Genomic DNA, 17103 nt, shown 5'->3' with positions numbered 1-17103 from the left:
TGGATTTTCTTCCAATTGCTCCATGAGTTCTTCCATGTTGACCATCTCATTTTGTAGATGCTCGATGTAATTCTGCAGTTGCGTGTTGTGGTGATCAAGGTTGTTCACTTGGGCTTGCAGTTCTTGTATTGTTGATTGGCTTACTTTCTCATTGATTTCTTGTTCTCCAATCTTTTCCTCAAGACGATGTTGAATACTGAGAAGGCCATCACTTCGGATTTGGAGCGTAAGAATCCTATCTTGCGCCTTCTTCAGTTCTTGTTTGGTGATCTCATGCTGTCGTTCCAACTCTAGATGATAAGCAGCGTATCGTCTGACATCATCGCGTAATTTCTTTTCCTCAACTCTGGCTTCCCGAAGGTCTTCCCCTATACATATATTGTTTCCATCCAATTGGTAGTTATCTCTCTCGAGCTTATCATTTTTTTCTTTTAGTGATTTAATTTCTGACTCCTTTTCTCGAAGTTGACTCTGAAGTTCATTTATAACGTTTTGGAGGTCCATGTTGTTCCTATAAAAAAAACATTTTATAGATAAGATACTTATCAAATTTTTTTAAACATGCAATAATATAAGTTGATAGAAAGTTTCAAAATAAGTTGGTACACATGATATTTTTCTCAGTTACAATTTATTACAATTCAGATACTTTAATATAATGCTAATCTAGTCGAACAACTCTCCGCTGTCGCTGTTGCTGTCGTCCACAAATACTTCCATGGGTACCACTTCCTCCTCTGCCATGTTTTCTGCCACAAGATGTAAATAGTTGTTCTGATCCTGCAGTCCGTCCATAGTGGCGTGGATCCTTGAGATGTAGCGCTCTTGCTTTGAAATAAACTGGTTCTGACGCTGACGAGCCTGAGCAGCGTGATCCTTCTCTATCTCTATCCTCTCGAGTAGATCCATGTTGAGTGCCACCAAGCGCGCAAAACGAGTTGCATTAGTCGGTGTCTGCATCATTTGGCTCTCCGCCACATCCAAGTGATGTGTGAGTCGCTGCACGTCCGACTCCAGCATAATCCTGATCTCAGTAAGCTCTTGCTTTTCCAATTTCTCCTTGGCGAGTTGCGCCTTCAACGTTGCAATTTCCCTCTTCTGATTGTCTATGGTGAGCTTACGCATGCGTAGGGCAGCCTGGGCACGAGTACGGGGAGCATCCATTTCCTAGAGTAAATGGAGGTAAAATATCAGATTCTCATCAAAGATAGAAAGGAACAAATAATAAAGTTGTCGTGGAAATTTTTGACGCTGAATATTTTCGGAACAATTCAAGGGATAGATTTTTGGAAGCTGTTTGAAAATTTTAGGGAACAGATGAAGGTTGGTTTCAGATTGAGATGTACTAGGCTTTTGCCAAAATTTGACTTTGTCAAATTTTGTCTGTCAAAATCCCAGCGGGATTATGAACCTGGCGGCTCTGATACCACTTAAATGTCACGCCCCGAGTCCGAAGCATCGGTGACATCCGGCATTGTTTAACAATTAAATTGAAAACAATAAAGCCTCATATCAAATCAAACCAGTCTTTTTCATAAATGAAATATTGTCTTACAATGACAAAGGAATAAAATACATCAGAGTTTCTAATAGCGGAAACGAAAGAAAAGTAAAATGTTGAATTCTGATCTTGATCTCTGATTCACCAACCCCAGAAAGCATCTTGCTCTTCCTCATTCAGTTGCTCTTCATTCTTATCTGAAATTTGTAAGGGGTGAGTGTTTTGGGAAACACTCAGCAAGTGGGGGTCGATCGATTCCAAAGATACATATAGAACTTAATTCCTTAAAACATTTCTTTAACATACTTTCAAAACTAATATTCTTAACTTGGCACAACGGAAACGAATCGAATAAGAGACAGAACTTATCAAATGATTCAGAACAAAACAGAAGCAATACAGATCATTTCAATTCGGAACAGAACATATCAGAACAGACAGAACACTGTTACTCATCTCATTTCCATGGTCAAATTGTCCCCAATATGTTAGTCCTCTAAGGGGTGAGGCCAGAACATGGTTTTATACCCACCAATGGGGGCCAGACAGAACATGGTTTTATACCCACCAATGGGGGCCAGACAGAACTACAATTCTCGTCCCATTTCAATTTGATTCGTAACAGTGCAAACAGAATTCAGACAGAACTTTTTAGATATTCAGACTTCAGAGTTATTCGTACTGACACAGCGGAACCAAGAATTTCGATGCACAAAGAGAACACATAATCGATCGAAATTTTAAAATAGAACACAGTCATTTTCGAAAATGACATACTAGCATGCATGTCACGTTATTTCATATCAAAGTTAAAAATAGAAATGAATTATATAACAAAAGCCCACTTACAGTATTTTGCAAACTTTGCACAAGATTCCTCTCGAAAATTCGGCAGTACCTCGGCGTAACTCCAATAAACGCAGTCTTCGTTCGGGCAGCACTCCGACACTGGATAGCAACTCTGGACTGCACGAAATGTCCTTCTCCTTCCTTTCCTTGCTTGGCCGAAATTTAGGAGTGTAAGGGGAAGAGGGAGCCGATTTTTTTTGAAGGCTTTTTGTGATGGGTTTCTACAACATATGGTGCCCTATTTATAGGTGAAAAAAAAACCTTTCATCCACCCCATGGCCGATTTCTTGAGGTCCAAGAATAAATTTATTGTGGTCAAGCTCCATCTCAAGCACCAAGGGTCATTTCCTGCATGATTAATGTGTCCTAACCCTTAGCTCCTCCCGCAGCTCCTTCATAGATCATCTCAATGGTCATTTCTTGCATACTTAATTTGTCTTGACCTTTAGTTCATCCCTTAGCTTCTTCCTTGGTTATCTCAAAGGTTGCTTATTGCACATTTAACTTGTCCAAACCTTTAGCTCACCTTTTAGGACAATCATGGTTGAGCTTCCTTGAGCTGAAAGATTGTGTCCTTGAGCTGGGGTTTTACTCCTCCCTTGGCAACACTTCAATGGATACGGTTACTTGTAGCTTGGCCGCCTGTTGAGCTAATCCTCGAGCTTAGAATCTACTTTCTCGAGTTAAATTTCATGAGATTTAAGTTATTATTTAAGTTGTTTAATTGAAACAAAAATTACTGAATCATTTTAAATAATTTTTTTATATTACTTACTTGATTTGCTTCGGTCGAAATTTTCGGGTTCTCACATCCCTCCCTCCTTATTGAAAGTTTCGTCCTCGAAACTTGCATTAACTTGATCATTCAAATAGGTGAGGGTATTGCGACCGCATCTTCTCTTCGAGTTCCCAAGTTGCCTCTCTTTCAGTATGATTTGACCATTGTACCTTGACATAAGGTATTGTCCGGTGCCTCAACACTTGGTCTTTGGTGTCCACTATTCGGATAGGGACTTCTTCATATTTGAGTTCCTCGTTCAGATTACCTTCGATCATTAGAGGTGTAACTTTAAGTACATGATTCGGGTCCGGGACATATTTTCGTAGTTGTGAGATGTGGAAAACATTATGTATTCTGGACATCTCAGATGGTAAAGCCAGTCGATAAGCTAAAGTTCCCACCTTGCCCAGTATTTCGAACGGTCCCACATATCTTGGGTTCAACTTGCCGGATTTGCTGAACCGAACTACTCCTTTCATGGGAGAGACTTTGACGTAAGCTTTTTCTCCGATCTCTAGTTCCAAAGGCCTTCTTTTCAAATCAGCCCAACTCTTTTGTCTGTCCTGAGCTGCCTTGAGTCTTTCTTTGATTATGGCTACTTTATCGCCAGTTATTTGAATGAGCTCTGGCCCGGTGATAGCTTTTTCTCCGACTTCATCCCAGTTTAAGGGCGACCTACACTTCCGACCATATAGGGCCTCATATGGGGCCATCTCAATGCTACTGTGATAACTGTTGTTATAGGCAAATTCAATCAGAGGTAACTGTTTGCTCCAATTTCCAGAAAAATCCAATGCACATGCTCTCAACATGTCTTCAAGGGTCTGAAAAGAGATTAAAAAAAGAGAGAAAGAGGTCGAATGCGATGGAAAAAACGAGAGAAAAGAAAAGGAAAAATAGTTCAAAAAAATATAGGAAAAAGATAAATATATGATCCAAAAGAGTGAGATTGAGATATAGTTGATTTTGCATAAACCCTTAAAATACTTATTACAAAAAGGTTTTATCATATTGTCATGATATAACCATTCAATCTCGAGCATTTTTATTTCTTCTTTGTCGGATTTTGGAGGTATCACGATGAGGAGACAAATGAGTTTCGATGATGGGAAAATACAATGTGTTGATCTGTCTGATTTCAAAAGTAATCAAAGTGAGATAAGAGTGCTTGTCAATGTAACTACCATGAGGCATGTTTTACTTCCAAATCTTAATTCTATGATGCTTTGTTTTCAAAATTTGGGACAAAGAGTTGCCAATATGGTATTAAAAGATATGATTTAATTTCAACTCTTTTTTTCTAATTTTTATGGATTTCAGAGCAGTGAGAAATTTTATGCATTAAGCTTAAATATTATTGAATTTGATTTCTCAGAAATTGTTAAATCAATGAGATTTAGTGGTAATAAGGATTTATAGTAGACTTAAATTCTAGTGAGGTGTCTGCAGATTGCATAGTTGTAGAATGTGAAAATTTTTATGTAACATATTTGAGGCGAATAAATTTTTCGGGAAATTTGGCTTCAGTCCCCAGCCGCCTTTTTTCTTTGTTTTCAGTCCCTAGGTACTTTTTTAGTACCACATTTCCACATGAAGTGTACCACATTTCCACATGAAGTGTACCACATTTTGTATGAAATAGTACCACAATTTTGTGGGTAGGGAGTGAATGCAAAGAAATATTATGATTGGGGATTTTTAAATAACTTCCCCTAAATTTTTCATTTTACATACATCTTAGCATGACTTACTTGCTAGAGAGAAACATAGTTGAAGTTTGATGGATTACTTTGGTGTAGCTAGAACCATAGATATGTTACATAGTTACATGTGCTTGTTACATACGGAAAGATATATTGAGTGGGATTGCGAAAAATGAATTGCATATAAGAAAATAAAATCTAGATTAGATTCTTATGTCTTATATAAACTATTACTTATCTCTTGCGAGCAACAATCAAACACTTTGTATCAATTTTTTTTGTAGTCGACTAGGTGTAAGAATGGAATAAACATAATTTTTGTGATGTTAATTAGATTTATGTAATTATTACATCCTAGTATCATGAAGTTTATCTTGTGTATAGAAAAGTTTGTGTTGCTTGATTTTGTGAGTGTAAGATATACAAGTCAGTACTTCAATAATATTATTTTACCTACACTCCGTTCATTGCGTTTCATATTATGTCAAAACTTTCGTACATACTAGATATTTAATTTTGGTTATGTCATGCTGGGTGTATATCAAGCCCTCCGAGCCTGTTATTTTTGTTTGTGGAATATAATATGTCGACATCCTACGAGTGTTCATCTAAGGCAACAAGGGACTGCGTTAGCTAGGTCCAAGGTTGTATCGGTTGGCTCGCATATGTTGTAGTTTTTGAAGTTTTATGTAATCCTCGCAGCCTTTTCGAGCACATACTTCCGGTTTCATTTAAAATTAAATATGTAACTCGAATTTTTTGTTGTAATTAAACCACGTACGCAATATAATATGAAAATATTTCACTGCTAACCAATTAAAAGTAAAATATCAAAATACCATGGTTTTCACACTTCATTCTAAACAATTATAAAAAGTCTCAAGATTTATTATAAAATTAAAATAAATAAAGCTCGCTGATTTGGTCACACAATGCTGTAAAATAAATCAAAGAGCGCAAATCAAATTTTACCGTAGCCTTCGCTGCTGTCTAGTATACTCCCAAAGCGCAATGGCACCACTGACATGAACATTAAGGGACCTCACCACTCCAAGCTGCGGAATTTCCACACAAGCATCCAATATATGGATTATGTCCACCGGTATTCCTTCTTCTCGTGCCCAAGAACCAAGACCTGTGAAACAATGAACAATGAATGCCATGTTCTATGAGATTCTAAATTTAGCATGTCTATTATAGATTGTTCAGGAGATGCACCATGGCAAATCTTAAAAAGATGATTGATTCGGGCAACTAACGTTTATGTGGTCATTATTCACTAATCCATGTGTTAGTTTACCTTTTCGACTCCAGAATCTAAATGGGGTGCTGGAATGAGGTACATCAAAAGCAATTATAAGGAGAGAAAAAATAACACAACTGAATTATCTGAATTATATGGTTTGATCATGATGCCTACACGTCACCGAACAAATGCTCAAGGGACTACAACTCAGTTATCCTTCATTAAAACATAATTGTCCGCAATCCTACATCCTTCATTAAAACATAATTGTCCGTAATCCTACATAGATGAGATCATTTTATATCATTGAGACCACCAAAATACTCCAAGTAACATAAATTATTAAATTGAATAAAAAGACCAACTTTTTGATGATATCAAATTCAATTTTCTGAATGCATTTGAATTCCAACTAATTTGAACCCAGGTTGTGACAAAGTAAACATAGAAAACTACTCAATTATTTCCTTTACCAACTACTAAAGCATAGCCATTGAAAAGAATTCCAATTTTAATTACTTTCAATGAAACGCCCAGCATATTATACAGTAGCAAAACCTTGAAAATATCATACGAAGCATTATTTTAATTTATAATTCAAATAATATTCATCATTTCAACACTATATCAACATCCAGTCGAATGATGGATCGAAACGATAAGCTGGTGTGGCCAACTTACCGTTTTGATAGGAAAATTGTACTTGTCAAGTGCTATGCTGTTTGCCGTTTGCTCCAGACCAAGGATAGCAAATCCCTCTTTCTTCTTTTTTTCCAAGAATAATTTCATGTTTCTTGGTGGTACTTCCACAATAGGAACCCATTTGTCTGCCGTCACACTGAAAATTAAATGGCAAAGCTGCTAAGTTTGATGAACCACACACACTCAAATGATATGAGATCCTGGATGATTCTTGAATTTCTGTTATACACAAAACCAATAGAATTTTGAAAGAAAAAGACTGACAATCAGTCGCAGTTGAACACAACGGTCTTCAACAAAGCATAATTGTCAGTTTTAAAATATGAAACTCGAGCAAGGCAAACAAGGTCATCAGAAACTGAAAAGAATTATGGATGCACGATGCTCCAAAAACAAAAATACAACCATCCTCTAAAATATTTGAAAACAGCTAGACAAGAGGTCTATTACAAAAAATTTGTGAGAACTGGAAACGACAAGATAAAAAAAGAAAAATAATAATCAAAACCTTATAAGTTGAAACTGCTTGTCAGTTAATATGGTTTTGTCTGCAATAGCTAGTCCAGCGGCTCTAAACACCTGCCATGAGTTAAGAGAATAATATACAACAAGAGTAGAGAGCAACATGATAAATTGAGCTTCCAAAGTGCAGAAATAAGGGAGAAATGTGACAGTCAGAATCATGACGGCACAAAAAACAATGTAAAGTACCAAGACTCTGCATATCACACCTCACAAGTTCGTGCCAATCCAGCAAGATTAGGTATTCGATCAATAAGTGAAGCAAAAATGAGAATCTGTTGTCTGCTTGTTTTTAACTTTTCTGCTATCACTCCCCTTGAATTTAGCAACTGATCAAGAAGCTGATCTTCATTTTCCATATCTGCATTTGGGAGCAAAGTGATGATTTTAATTTCTAAGGAAAATCAGCTGAGAGGAAAATTGAATAACCACATCATCTCAAAGCTCAAGCTATTAGCAGACACTAAATATTTTAAGAAGCTCCCTAGTCTTGTGTGGAATTCTTTCTAGGTCCCTGGATAATAAAACCTTTTTTTCTGAATAGTTTGATGTGAAACTATTAACTATGATCACCTTATTAAAAATTTAAGCTACCAGAGAAAGTGAAATTTATATTTTCAGCATCCAACATACCTAAAAGTGATCTGTATGCCGTGTTTTCAGAAGAAGCAGATGCCGAGTGTTGCAGCTCATGCTTTGAGAAAGTAATTTTTTTTTGAAAGTCTAATAGAAGTTCTTCTGGCTTCTGGTCCAATACTTCACTGCCTTTGGGATCTTCATCCGTGCAGAGGCTCTCATTCTTGATAGCAGCTGCATCTGTAGCCATTGAGCTTCGGAGATCTTCGCGTGCTTCCTGAAAGAATTGATCATTATAGCAAATCCATGATCATAGTAAAACAGAAAACAAAAGTCCTTACATTTAGAAAGTGAATGACCCGATCCATGAGTGTCGTTGGAACACATTCAAATTCATCTTCCTATAAAAATTGAAAATATAGAAACTTAGATAGCCAAATGCAACAAAAAGAAAAGGTGTCAGTAAAAGTTGCTTCTCAAGCACAAAAGCTTTCACATATTCTCGTATCAATGAACTAACACTTAATGTTAATGAACAAGACTTTTGATAGTTTCCTCAGAAATTTCGATAAGAAAAATATGGATAAGGACTTTTTAGTTCTAATACTGCTTCGTGGAAAATACTCCACAATCACAAAACAGGTCTTATCTTAAAAGACAATGCAGCTTTCTATTTTCTTTATTTCTTTTTTTGTGTTCTCTTTTGAAAAAGAAGAGCAGCAAAGAAGGTAAACATTATTAATATCGACTGACCTCAACCCTATTTGCAAAAATCCCATGTGGGGATACAGATTTTGTTGGATTAAACTCATCCAGATAACCCTCCATGGAAGATCTCAACCTGCAGCAGTAGCCCACAAAAAATTCGTGATGATAGAGGTTCTAAACCTACAACAAGAAACAGTGAAAGGATACTTCACTAATTTATACTTCCAGAGATAGCAGGTATTTATACAAAACTTTAAACCTGGCTTTGTCTAGGGCGAAAGAAAAAAAATTCTAAAATCCCCTAAGAAAGGAAAGTGACTAAATAAAATACACTTACAATCAACCATGGCATTTTTTTAATAATCAGATTCCCCAACATCCCCACTCAAACTATTGAATAGATGTTTGTCATTTTCAGCTTGTCCGATAGAAGTTCAAAATTGCGTTTGGCAAGCTTTTTGTTAACATATCCGCCTCTTGGATATGAATGGGAATGTAACATAGATCAATCAGACCCTCAAGTTTATGCTTAGTGGGGTTCCTGTCAGTTACAAAATATTAACATTTTATACGATCATCCACGCCCCTGGAGATTGTTTTAACCCATAAAGTGATTTCTTCAGCTTGCACATTTTCCCCCCAAATTTATTCTCAAAGCCTGGGGAAGCATCCGTAAACACTTCTTCCTCCAATTCGCCTTGACATCTAACTAATATAATGGCAATCCAGATTCACATCTAGTGAGAGCAGTACATGAATTGTATCCAGTTTTGCTACTGGAGGGAGCAAAAGTCTCCAGATAATCAACTCCATGAGTCTGTGGGAACCCTATAACATCCAACCTCGCCTTATATCGTTCTATTGACCCATCTAAGTTAAATTTTACCGTGAAACCCATTTGCAACCCACAATTTTTTTGGCTTCAGGCAAGTGTATTATTTCCCATGTTCTCCAAGGCATTGATCTCCTCAAGGACAACCTTCTCCCATGCATTTATAGCTTCCTATATTATCTGAAAAATATCCACACTAGGGAGAGATAAAAGCAAGTAGGATTTAGAAAGATTTTTGTATGACAGATGATTATAATGAGGATGTCGAGTATATGATCTAACACCTTCTCTAATAGCAAAAAGAAGATCTAAAGACGATGGCGATTGTTCGCACGGGTTCAAAACATCAGTGGCCTTTGGATCTGGTTTCAGATTAGATTCCTGGTCATGCTGGAATCTGGTATTTTGTGTAACTGGAAGATGTTTTCTGTCACGCCTCGAAACCGAGACGTGTCATCGGCGTTGTTTAACAATTTAAAATCGTGTAACAACAAGCCATGTAGTGCATCAAATAGTCAAAAGTCAGTCTATTACATAAATCAATAATTGTCTTTACAATGCGATTAAAACGAAATGCGGAAACGTAAAACACGATAATAGCACAAAAAGACCGAATGACAAGACTTGTCTTGAATTGGATTAGCTTCATCACCATCCCTAAAAATATTCTTGTTCTTTATCTTCGATTTGTTCCTCGTTCTTATTTGGGACGGGAATATAAGGGGCGAGTATTTGAGAAATACTCAGTAAATGGAGGTCGATTGGGCATAACAAATATCAAGATTATAATTATACGAATACGTTATCATAATTCAATCATAAGCATGTTGAATCGAATACGAACAAGATACAAACATAGTACTGAAAATCATCTCCTTTTCATGGCTTACTGATCAGTCCCCTATATGTTACTCCTCTAAGTGGCGAGGCCAAAAGAATAGTTATTATATCCCAGCGCATCAGGGCCTTAAACAAAACATATCAAATATCGGAATTTCTCGTCATTTCTAATTCGAATCATTACAGTACATTTCAAATATTTCAAACATGCTTTCAAATATTATAACTAATATCCAACAACAAATTGTTCAAGAATTTTCATAACAAATAGGAACGAATATATCATGCCGATCGAATTTCAAGAAATATAAATAACGTATTTTTAAGCAAATGTGGACATACTTACAAAGAACAAGTATATCGTATATATATCAAGTAGTACACTTATGAAGTGCAAGTGTACATAAGAGTATAGCAAAAACCCACTTACTTGAAAGATTGTTCCAAAATCTTGGAATGAACAAAACCAATGTGACTTTAGGTCTCCCCCTCCATGCCAAAGGCTGCACGTAATTTATTCTCCTCCATGACATAATTCATCTTCAATGCAAAACTAAAATCAACTTGGTACTTTGTCTCTTTGTATAGTAAAATTTTGGGTCTTCACATCCTTCCCTCCTTGTTTAAAGTTTCGTCCTCGAAACTTGAATTATCTTAGTCTTTGAAAAGGTAGGGGTGATGTCTGCGCATTCTTTCTTCAAGTTCCCAAATAGCATCTCTTTCGGTATGATTAGACCATTATACTTTGACATATGGAATGGTTCGTCGCCGCCAAAATATTTGGTCTTTGGTGTCCACTATTCGAGGAGGGACTTCTTAATACTTCAGTTCCTCGTTCGGATTTCCGTTGTGAATCCTTGACATGCCTGGTGGTAAAGCCAACGATAGGCTAGGTTTCCCACTTTTCCTAGTATTTCGAAGGGTCCGATATACCTCGGATTTAGCTTTCTATATTTGCTAAATCAAATCACTCCTTTCATAGGGAAACTTTAACATAAGCTTTTTCACCGATTTCAAACTCCAACGGTCTTCGCTTTTAATCAGCTCAGCTCTTTTGTCGATCTTGAGCTTTCATGAGTTTTTCCTTGATAATAGATACTTTATCAACAGTTACTTGAACAGTTCAGGTACCATGATAGCTTTCTCTCCTATTTTAATACTTGCATGATAATTATTGTTATCAGCAAATTCAATTAAAAGGGGTGTTTTTACTTCAATTTCCTCTGAAGTCTATGGCACATACCCTAAGAATATTTTCAAGAGTCTGTATTTTTATTCGCAATTTGTCCAACAGTTTGGAATTGACAAGCCGTGCTGAGAGTGATCTTGGTACTCATGGTTTCCTGAAAACATTTTCCAAAATCAGAAAAAAACTTTGGGTCTCTGTTGGACAAAATTCTTGTCGTAACACTATGTAGTCTTTTTGGCTTAGCGCATTAGATATATTGTTATCCTTGTGACATAATCTTTGAATAGTTCGATCCACCGTCTTTGACTCATGTTTAATTCCTTTTGTGTGAACATTATTTGATGCTTTGGTGATCGGTAATATCTCATTTGATACCAAAGAAGTTGATTCTCCGAATAGTTGGCACAAATATAATTGTGGCTAATTCAATATCACGTGTTGGATAATTTCTCACATTATTTTAATTTCTGAGATGCATAGGCAATTACTTGTCCCTCTTGATTGAGAACACATCACAATTCTCTTTTGATGCATCATTGTAAATTGTGAAATTCCTGCCTCATTCGAGAAGTACTAATAATGGCGTAGAAGCGAGTTTCTTTTTTCAGGATCTAAAACTCTTCTCACATTCTTCACTATACTTGAATCCTAGAGTTCTTCGGAGTGGGCGGAAGAAAATCCTTCAACACATTTTCTTAATAGTCAACTCTTCCCAGAAAGCTTCAAATTTCTATTCCAGTTTTCGGTCAAGGCTAGTCCATGATTGTCTCCACCTTCGTGACCCACTGATATGCCCGTTTCAGAGATTATATGACCCAGGAATATGACGTTTCTTAGTCAAAATTCACATTTCTAAAACTTAGTATATAGTTATTTTTCTCTGAGTATCTGCAGAGTAAGACGAATATCTTCCTTGCAGCCTTCCTCACTTGTTGAATATGCAAGAATTTCGTTACCACAAAATTGTCGAGGAATTTCTTGAACACTTTATTCATGAGGTCTATGAATGCTGCTGGAGCATTGGTCAGACCAAAAGGTATTATCGTGAACTCATAGTGTCCATACCGTGTTTTGAAGGCTGTTTTACGAATATCCTCTGCCTTCACCTTTGGTTGTGGTAGCCTGACCTTAGATTGAGCTTCGAAAAGATCTTAGCTCCTTTTAACTGATTGAAAAGGTCATCTACTCTTGAAAGATGACATATGTTCTTGATCTTATTGAGTTCTTTGTAGATCGACACACTATTTTCTACCTTTATCATTCTTCTGTACCAATAAGATTGAAGCTCCCCAAGGAGAGGCACTTGGTCAGTTTTGTTTTTGTTGAACAAATCTTGGAATCTATCTTTTAGCTCCTTGAGTTCAACTGAAGCTATTCGCTAGGGTTAGTGCAACACAAGCTATCAAACTACTTTCGAATTCTACTTCACGGTCTAAGATAATTCAAAGTAACGCTTCCCGAGCTCTCGTACCACAAGAATATTTAATATTTTGAGCTCGATTCCTTCTTTTGCTTCTCTCATTATTATTAGTTAGACTTCTTAGCCATACTCCATGGTTTTCTAGGTCTGAGAAGCAGAAAGAAAGGATTTTTATTCCTTATCTTTTCCATGAAATATGATTTATTTTTGGATTGGAGTTTGGCATTCTTACCCCGACAATCTACCATTGCATGATTCTTGTCCAACTAAGCAATTCCTATAGTACACTGAATAAAATCGGCATTGAATATATGTGTATCCATACTTATTTTATTCTATATTAATTATCACGATTACTATCTAAAAACATAAAACCAATATAGAATCTTAGAACATAATTCTTTATCAACCTTTTGGCTTAAGTCCCAAAAATACAGCCATATGACAGATGGTATGAGCGAAGAAAGAACTTGCAGCGAATAGAAGAACCCGACACCTCGCATGACCAAGCACAACTCCCGGCTCCTGGTAAGGATCTCACAATCTCTGAATTTGACATTCCTATAGCATTACGGAAAGGGAAACGTTCTTGCACTAACCATCCCATTTCAGATTTTCTTGGTTATGCACACTTGTCACAAGCTATGCAGGCCTTTGTATCTCAACTAGCCACCGCGGAGATTCAAAAGAACTTTGAGGAAGCATGGTGTGACAACAGGTGGAAACAAGCTATTTTAAACGAAATGCAAGCTCTTGAGAAGAATGAAACTTGGACAATTGTGCAGAAACCACCAGAAAAAAAATCAGTAGGCTGCAAATGGGTATTTACTATCAAATACAACTCCGATGGGACTATTGAACGGTACAAAGCAAGACTCGTCGCAAAGGGATATACTCAAACCCACGGTATTGACTTCCACGAAACTTTTGCTCCGGTGGCTAAGATAAATTCCATACGTATTCTTTTGTCCCTCGCTGTTAATCTTGATTGGCCACTTCTGCAACTTGATGTGAAAAACGCATTTTTAAATGGGGAATTAGAAGAAGTTTACATGGATCTACCACCTGGGTTCAACACCAATCATAAAGGTAATTCGTGTAGGTTGAAGAAGTCATTATATGGACTCAAGCAGTCACCAAGAGCTTGGTTTGGGAGATTTATGAAATTTGTCCAAAGCCAAGGTTTCAAGCAGGCTCAAGTGGACCACACGCTGTTCTACAAACGACAGTCAGCTGGTATTACTATCTTAATAGTCTTTGTTGATGATATTGTTCTAACCGGGAATAACAAACTAGAGATGCAGAGAATTGAAGCCGAGTTAGCCAAGGAATTTGATATGAAGGATCTCGGTAACCTCAGATTTTTTCTCGGGATGGAGATTGCTCGAAACAAAGACTCCATCTCTGTGTCTCAACGTAAGTACACCCTCGATCTGCTGAAAGAAACTGGCATGTTAGGCTCAAAACCAGTTGATACTCCAATGGACGCAAATCTGAAATTGGTGATTAACTTGGATGACAAACAGGTTGACAAGGGCAGTTACCAACGGCTAGTGGGCAAGCTGATTCATCTCTCACATACACGCCCAGATATTGGGTTTGCGGTTAGTTGTGTAAGCCAGTTTATGCACTCTCCTTCAGAAACTCATATGAGAGCCCTCTACAGAATTCTTAGGTACCTAAAAGGGAATCCGGGTAGAGGCCTTTTATTTCGATCTACATCCGGATACTGTTCCTTTGTCTGGGGGAATCTGGTCACGTGGCGTAGTAAGAAATAGAACGTCGTAGCTAGAAGTAGTGCTGAGGCTGAACTGCGATCAGTAGCTCTTGGAACATGCGAAGGATTATGGATACAAATGTTCTTGAAAGAACTCGAGCTGGAGGCAATAGGGCCAATTCTAGAATTCTGCGACAACAGTGCAGCAATCTCCATTATCCACAATCCAGTTCACCATGACAAGATTAAACACGTAGAGGTTGACAGACAATTCATCAAAGAAAAGATAGACCAAGGAATTCTTGAAGTAAAACATATCTCCACAGAAGAACAAACTGCTGACATCCTAACAAAAGCTTTGTTCAAGCCAACCTTTGAAAAATTTGTAACCAAGCTTGGAATGTACAACCTGTACAATCCAGCTTGAGGGGGGGTGTTAGCGTGTAGTTAATTATTTGATTCGGTAGATTTAGTCTTATCTCTTTGTAACAATTCATCCTATTATTTAGGAGGTAGTTGTATCTTCTAGATAGATGGTATCTAGGTTTGTTATGTAGGTTTCTCTATATAAAGATGGAAAACTCAAGCTGTAAAACATAAGAATCGTTTCATAAATATACAACATTTTGTTCCAGGTTTTTCGACTCCTTTTTTTAAACTTTCAATGACAAATAGGAACGAATATATCATGACGATCGAATTTCAAGAAATATACATAACGTGTTTTTAAGCAAATGAGGACATACTTACAAAGAACAAGTATGTCGATATATATATCAAGTAGTACACTTATGAAGTGCAAGTGTACATAAGAGTATAGCAAAAACTCACTTACTAGAAATATTGTTCCAAAATCTTGGAATGAACAAGTTGGAGTTTTATACCGAAAAACCAGTCACTTTGCAAAAATGTTTGCGCCTAATTGAACCGTTGGATCGACCTGAATTTTGGATATGTTGCTCAAAACACGTGTAAGTGTATTCTAAAAGGTGAAGATCGGATTTGGACGTGAAACAATGAACAAAACTTTCTGAAATTGGGCAGAATTTTTGGTACTCGAAATTGCAACTTTTGGAGAGAATTTTTGATGTTGTTTTGATGTGATTTCACTCATTCTTTTGCCACTATTTATAGGCACCAATGTGACTTTAGATCTTCCCCCTCCATGTCAAAGGTTGCATGGTTTATGGTATGTAATAACCAATGTGACTTTAGGCATTCCCCCTCCATGTCAAAGGTTGTATAGTTTATGGCATGTAATAATCAACGTGACTTTAGGTCTTCCGCCTCCATGCCAAAAAAGTTGCATGTAATTTATTCTCCTCCATGACATAATTCATCTTCAATGCAAAAGTAAATCAACTTGGTACTTTGTCTCTTTGTATAGTAAATTTGGGTCTTCACATTTTCTCCTTGCATAGACTGGCCCAAATAGTTTCTCATCATCAACCCATGTACCATCTATAGTTCTAGCATTTATTTCAGTTACAGGTAGCAAGTTAGGTGTTCTAGTTTATTTCAGTTACAGGCAGCAAGATTGGTTGAGTTTTAGAGGCACTTATTCTTACCTCTATCATGAAATCAAAGTTTGGACTTTACAAATCATATCCCGCATCAAATAAAGAGTCTTCCATTTTATTCTCCCCCTGAAGAGGAGTATTAAAAGAGATTTGAGACTCACAAAAAGTGACATCCATTGAAACAAGAAACTTGTGTTTTGGGGTAAAAACATTTATACCCCTTTTATGTTGGAGAATATCCAAGAAAAACACATTTCAATGCACGAGGTTCAAATTTATCACGATGATGAGGGTGCACGCAAACAAAGGCTACACATTCAAACACTTTAGGAGGTAAATCAGAAGTCAAACGCGACATAGGAAATGTCTCATTTAAAACAGTAAAGGGTAATTTAAAATTTAAACTCTTGATGGCATCCTATTCACCAAATAGGTACAGAGAGAATTGCTTCCCCCCATAAGTATTTAGGCACTCGAGCATTAAACATCAAGTAACTAGCTACTTCAAGGAGATTTCGAAGAGGACTTTGAAGGATTGTAATGTGTTTCCCAATCCAAGTGAACATCCTCGGCCGCCATCCATATTTCTTAATCCAGATAACACATGCTTCCGATACTTGGATCCATAGAATTAACGAGGCAAGTCATATAACTGGCACTCTCACCTTCCAAACAGAATAATTTTATGATTTTTTTGTGGTGCAATGACCATACCAAGAAGGTAGTTCACTCTTCCAAGATCTAAATTTGACAACCACAGTTCAAAGCTGGGAATGGAACATACATCTCTCAGCTTGAGGGAGAGCATAAAATTACATGACTGCCAGATAATAAACTGGGAATATTGCTAGATCTCAAATTAGTTAGGCTTTTTTCGGGAAAAAATATAGTAAAGATCATATCCCTTATTTGGGTTATATCCTTGGTTAGTTAGGATTTATTTCCCTTGTTATTAGGCCTAGAATCATGGAGAGTCAACCAACTAGTCGTGTCCTCC

General features: G+C 36.9%; 1 protein-coding gene across 1 annotated transcript in view; it reads right to left on the bottom strand.

The window, feature by feature from the left end:
* Positions 1-5642: 5642 nt before the first annotated feature.
* Positions 5643-17103, bottom strand: part of LOC140813581 (uncharacterized) — a 72766-nt gene continuing 61305 nt past the window's right edge. The window contains 8 exon segments of the mRNA XM_073172151.1: positions 5643-5948; positions 5951-5969; positions 6762-6918; positions 7291-7361; positions 7514-7665; positions 7938-8157; positions 8222-8281; positions 8634-8721. Of these exon segments, the coding sequence (XP_073028252.1) occupies positions 5803-5948; positions 5951-5969; positions 6762-6918; positions 7291-7361; positions 7514-7665; positions 7938-8157; positions 8222-8281; positions 8634-8721 (913 nt within the window). The 3' untranslated portion in view covers positions 5643-5802.

The sequence above is a fragment of the Primulina eburnea genome, chromosome 15 (genome assembly GCF_022965805.1).
Source record: "Primulina eburnea isolate SZY01 chromosome 15, ASM2296580v1, whole genome shotgun sequence".
NCBI classification, from domain to species: domain Eukaryota; kingdom Viridiplantae; phylum Streptophyta; class Magnoliopsida; order Lamiales; family Gesneriaceae; genus Primulina; species Primulina eburnea.
Note: the sequence above shows the minus strand (reverse complement) of the source record. Positions and strands in the feature narration are given on the sequence as shown.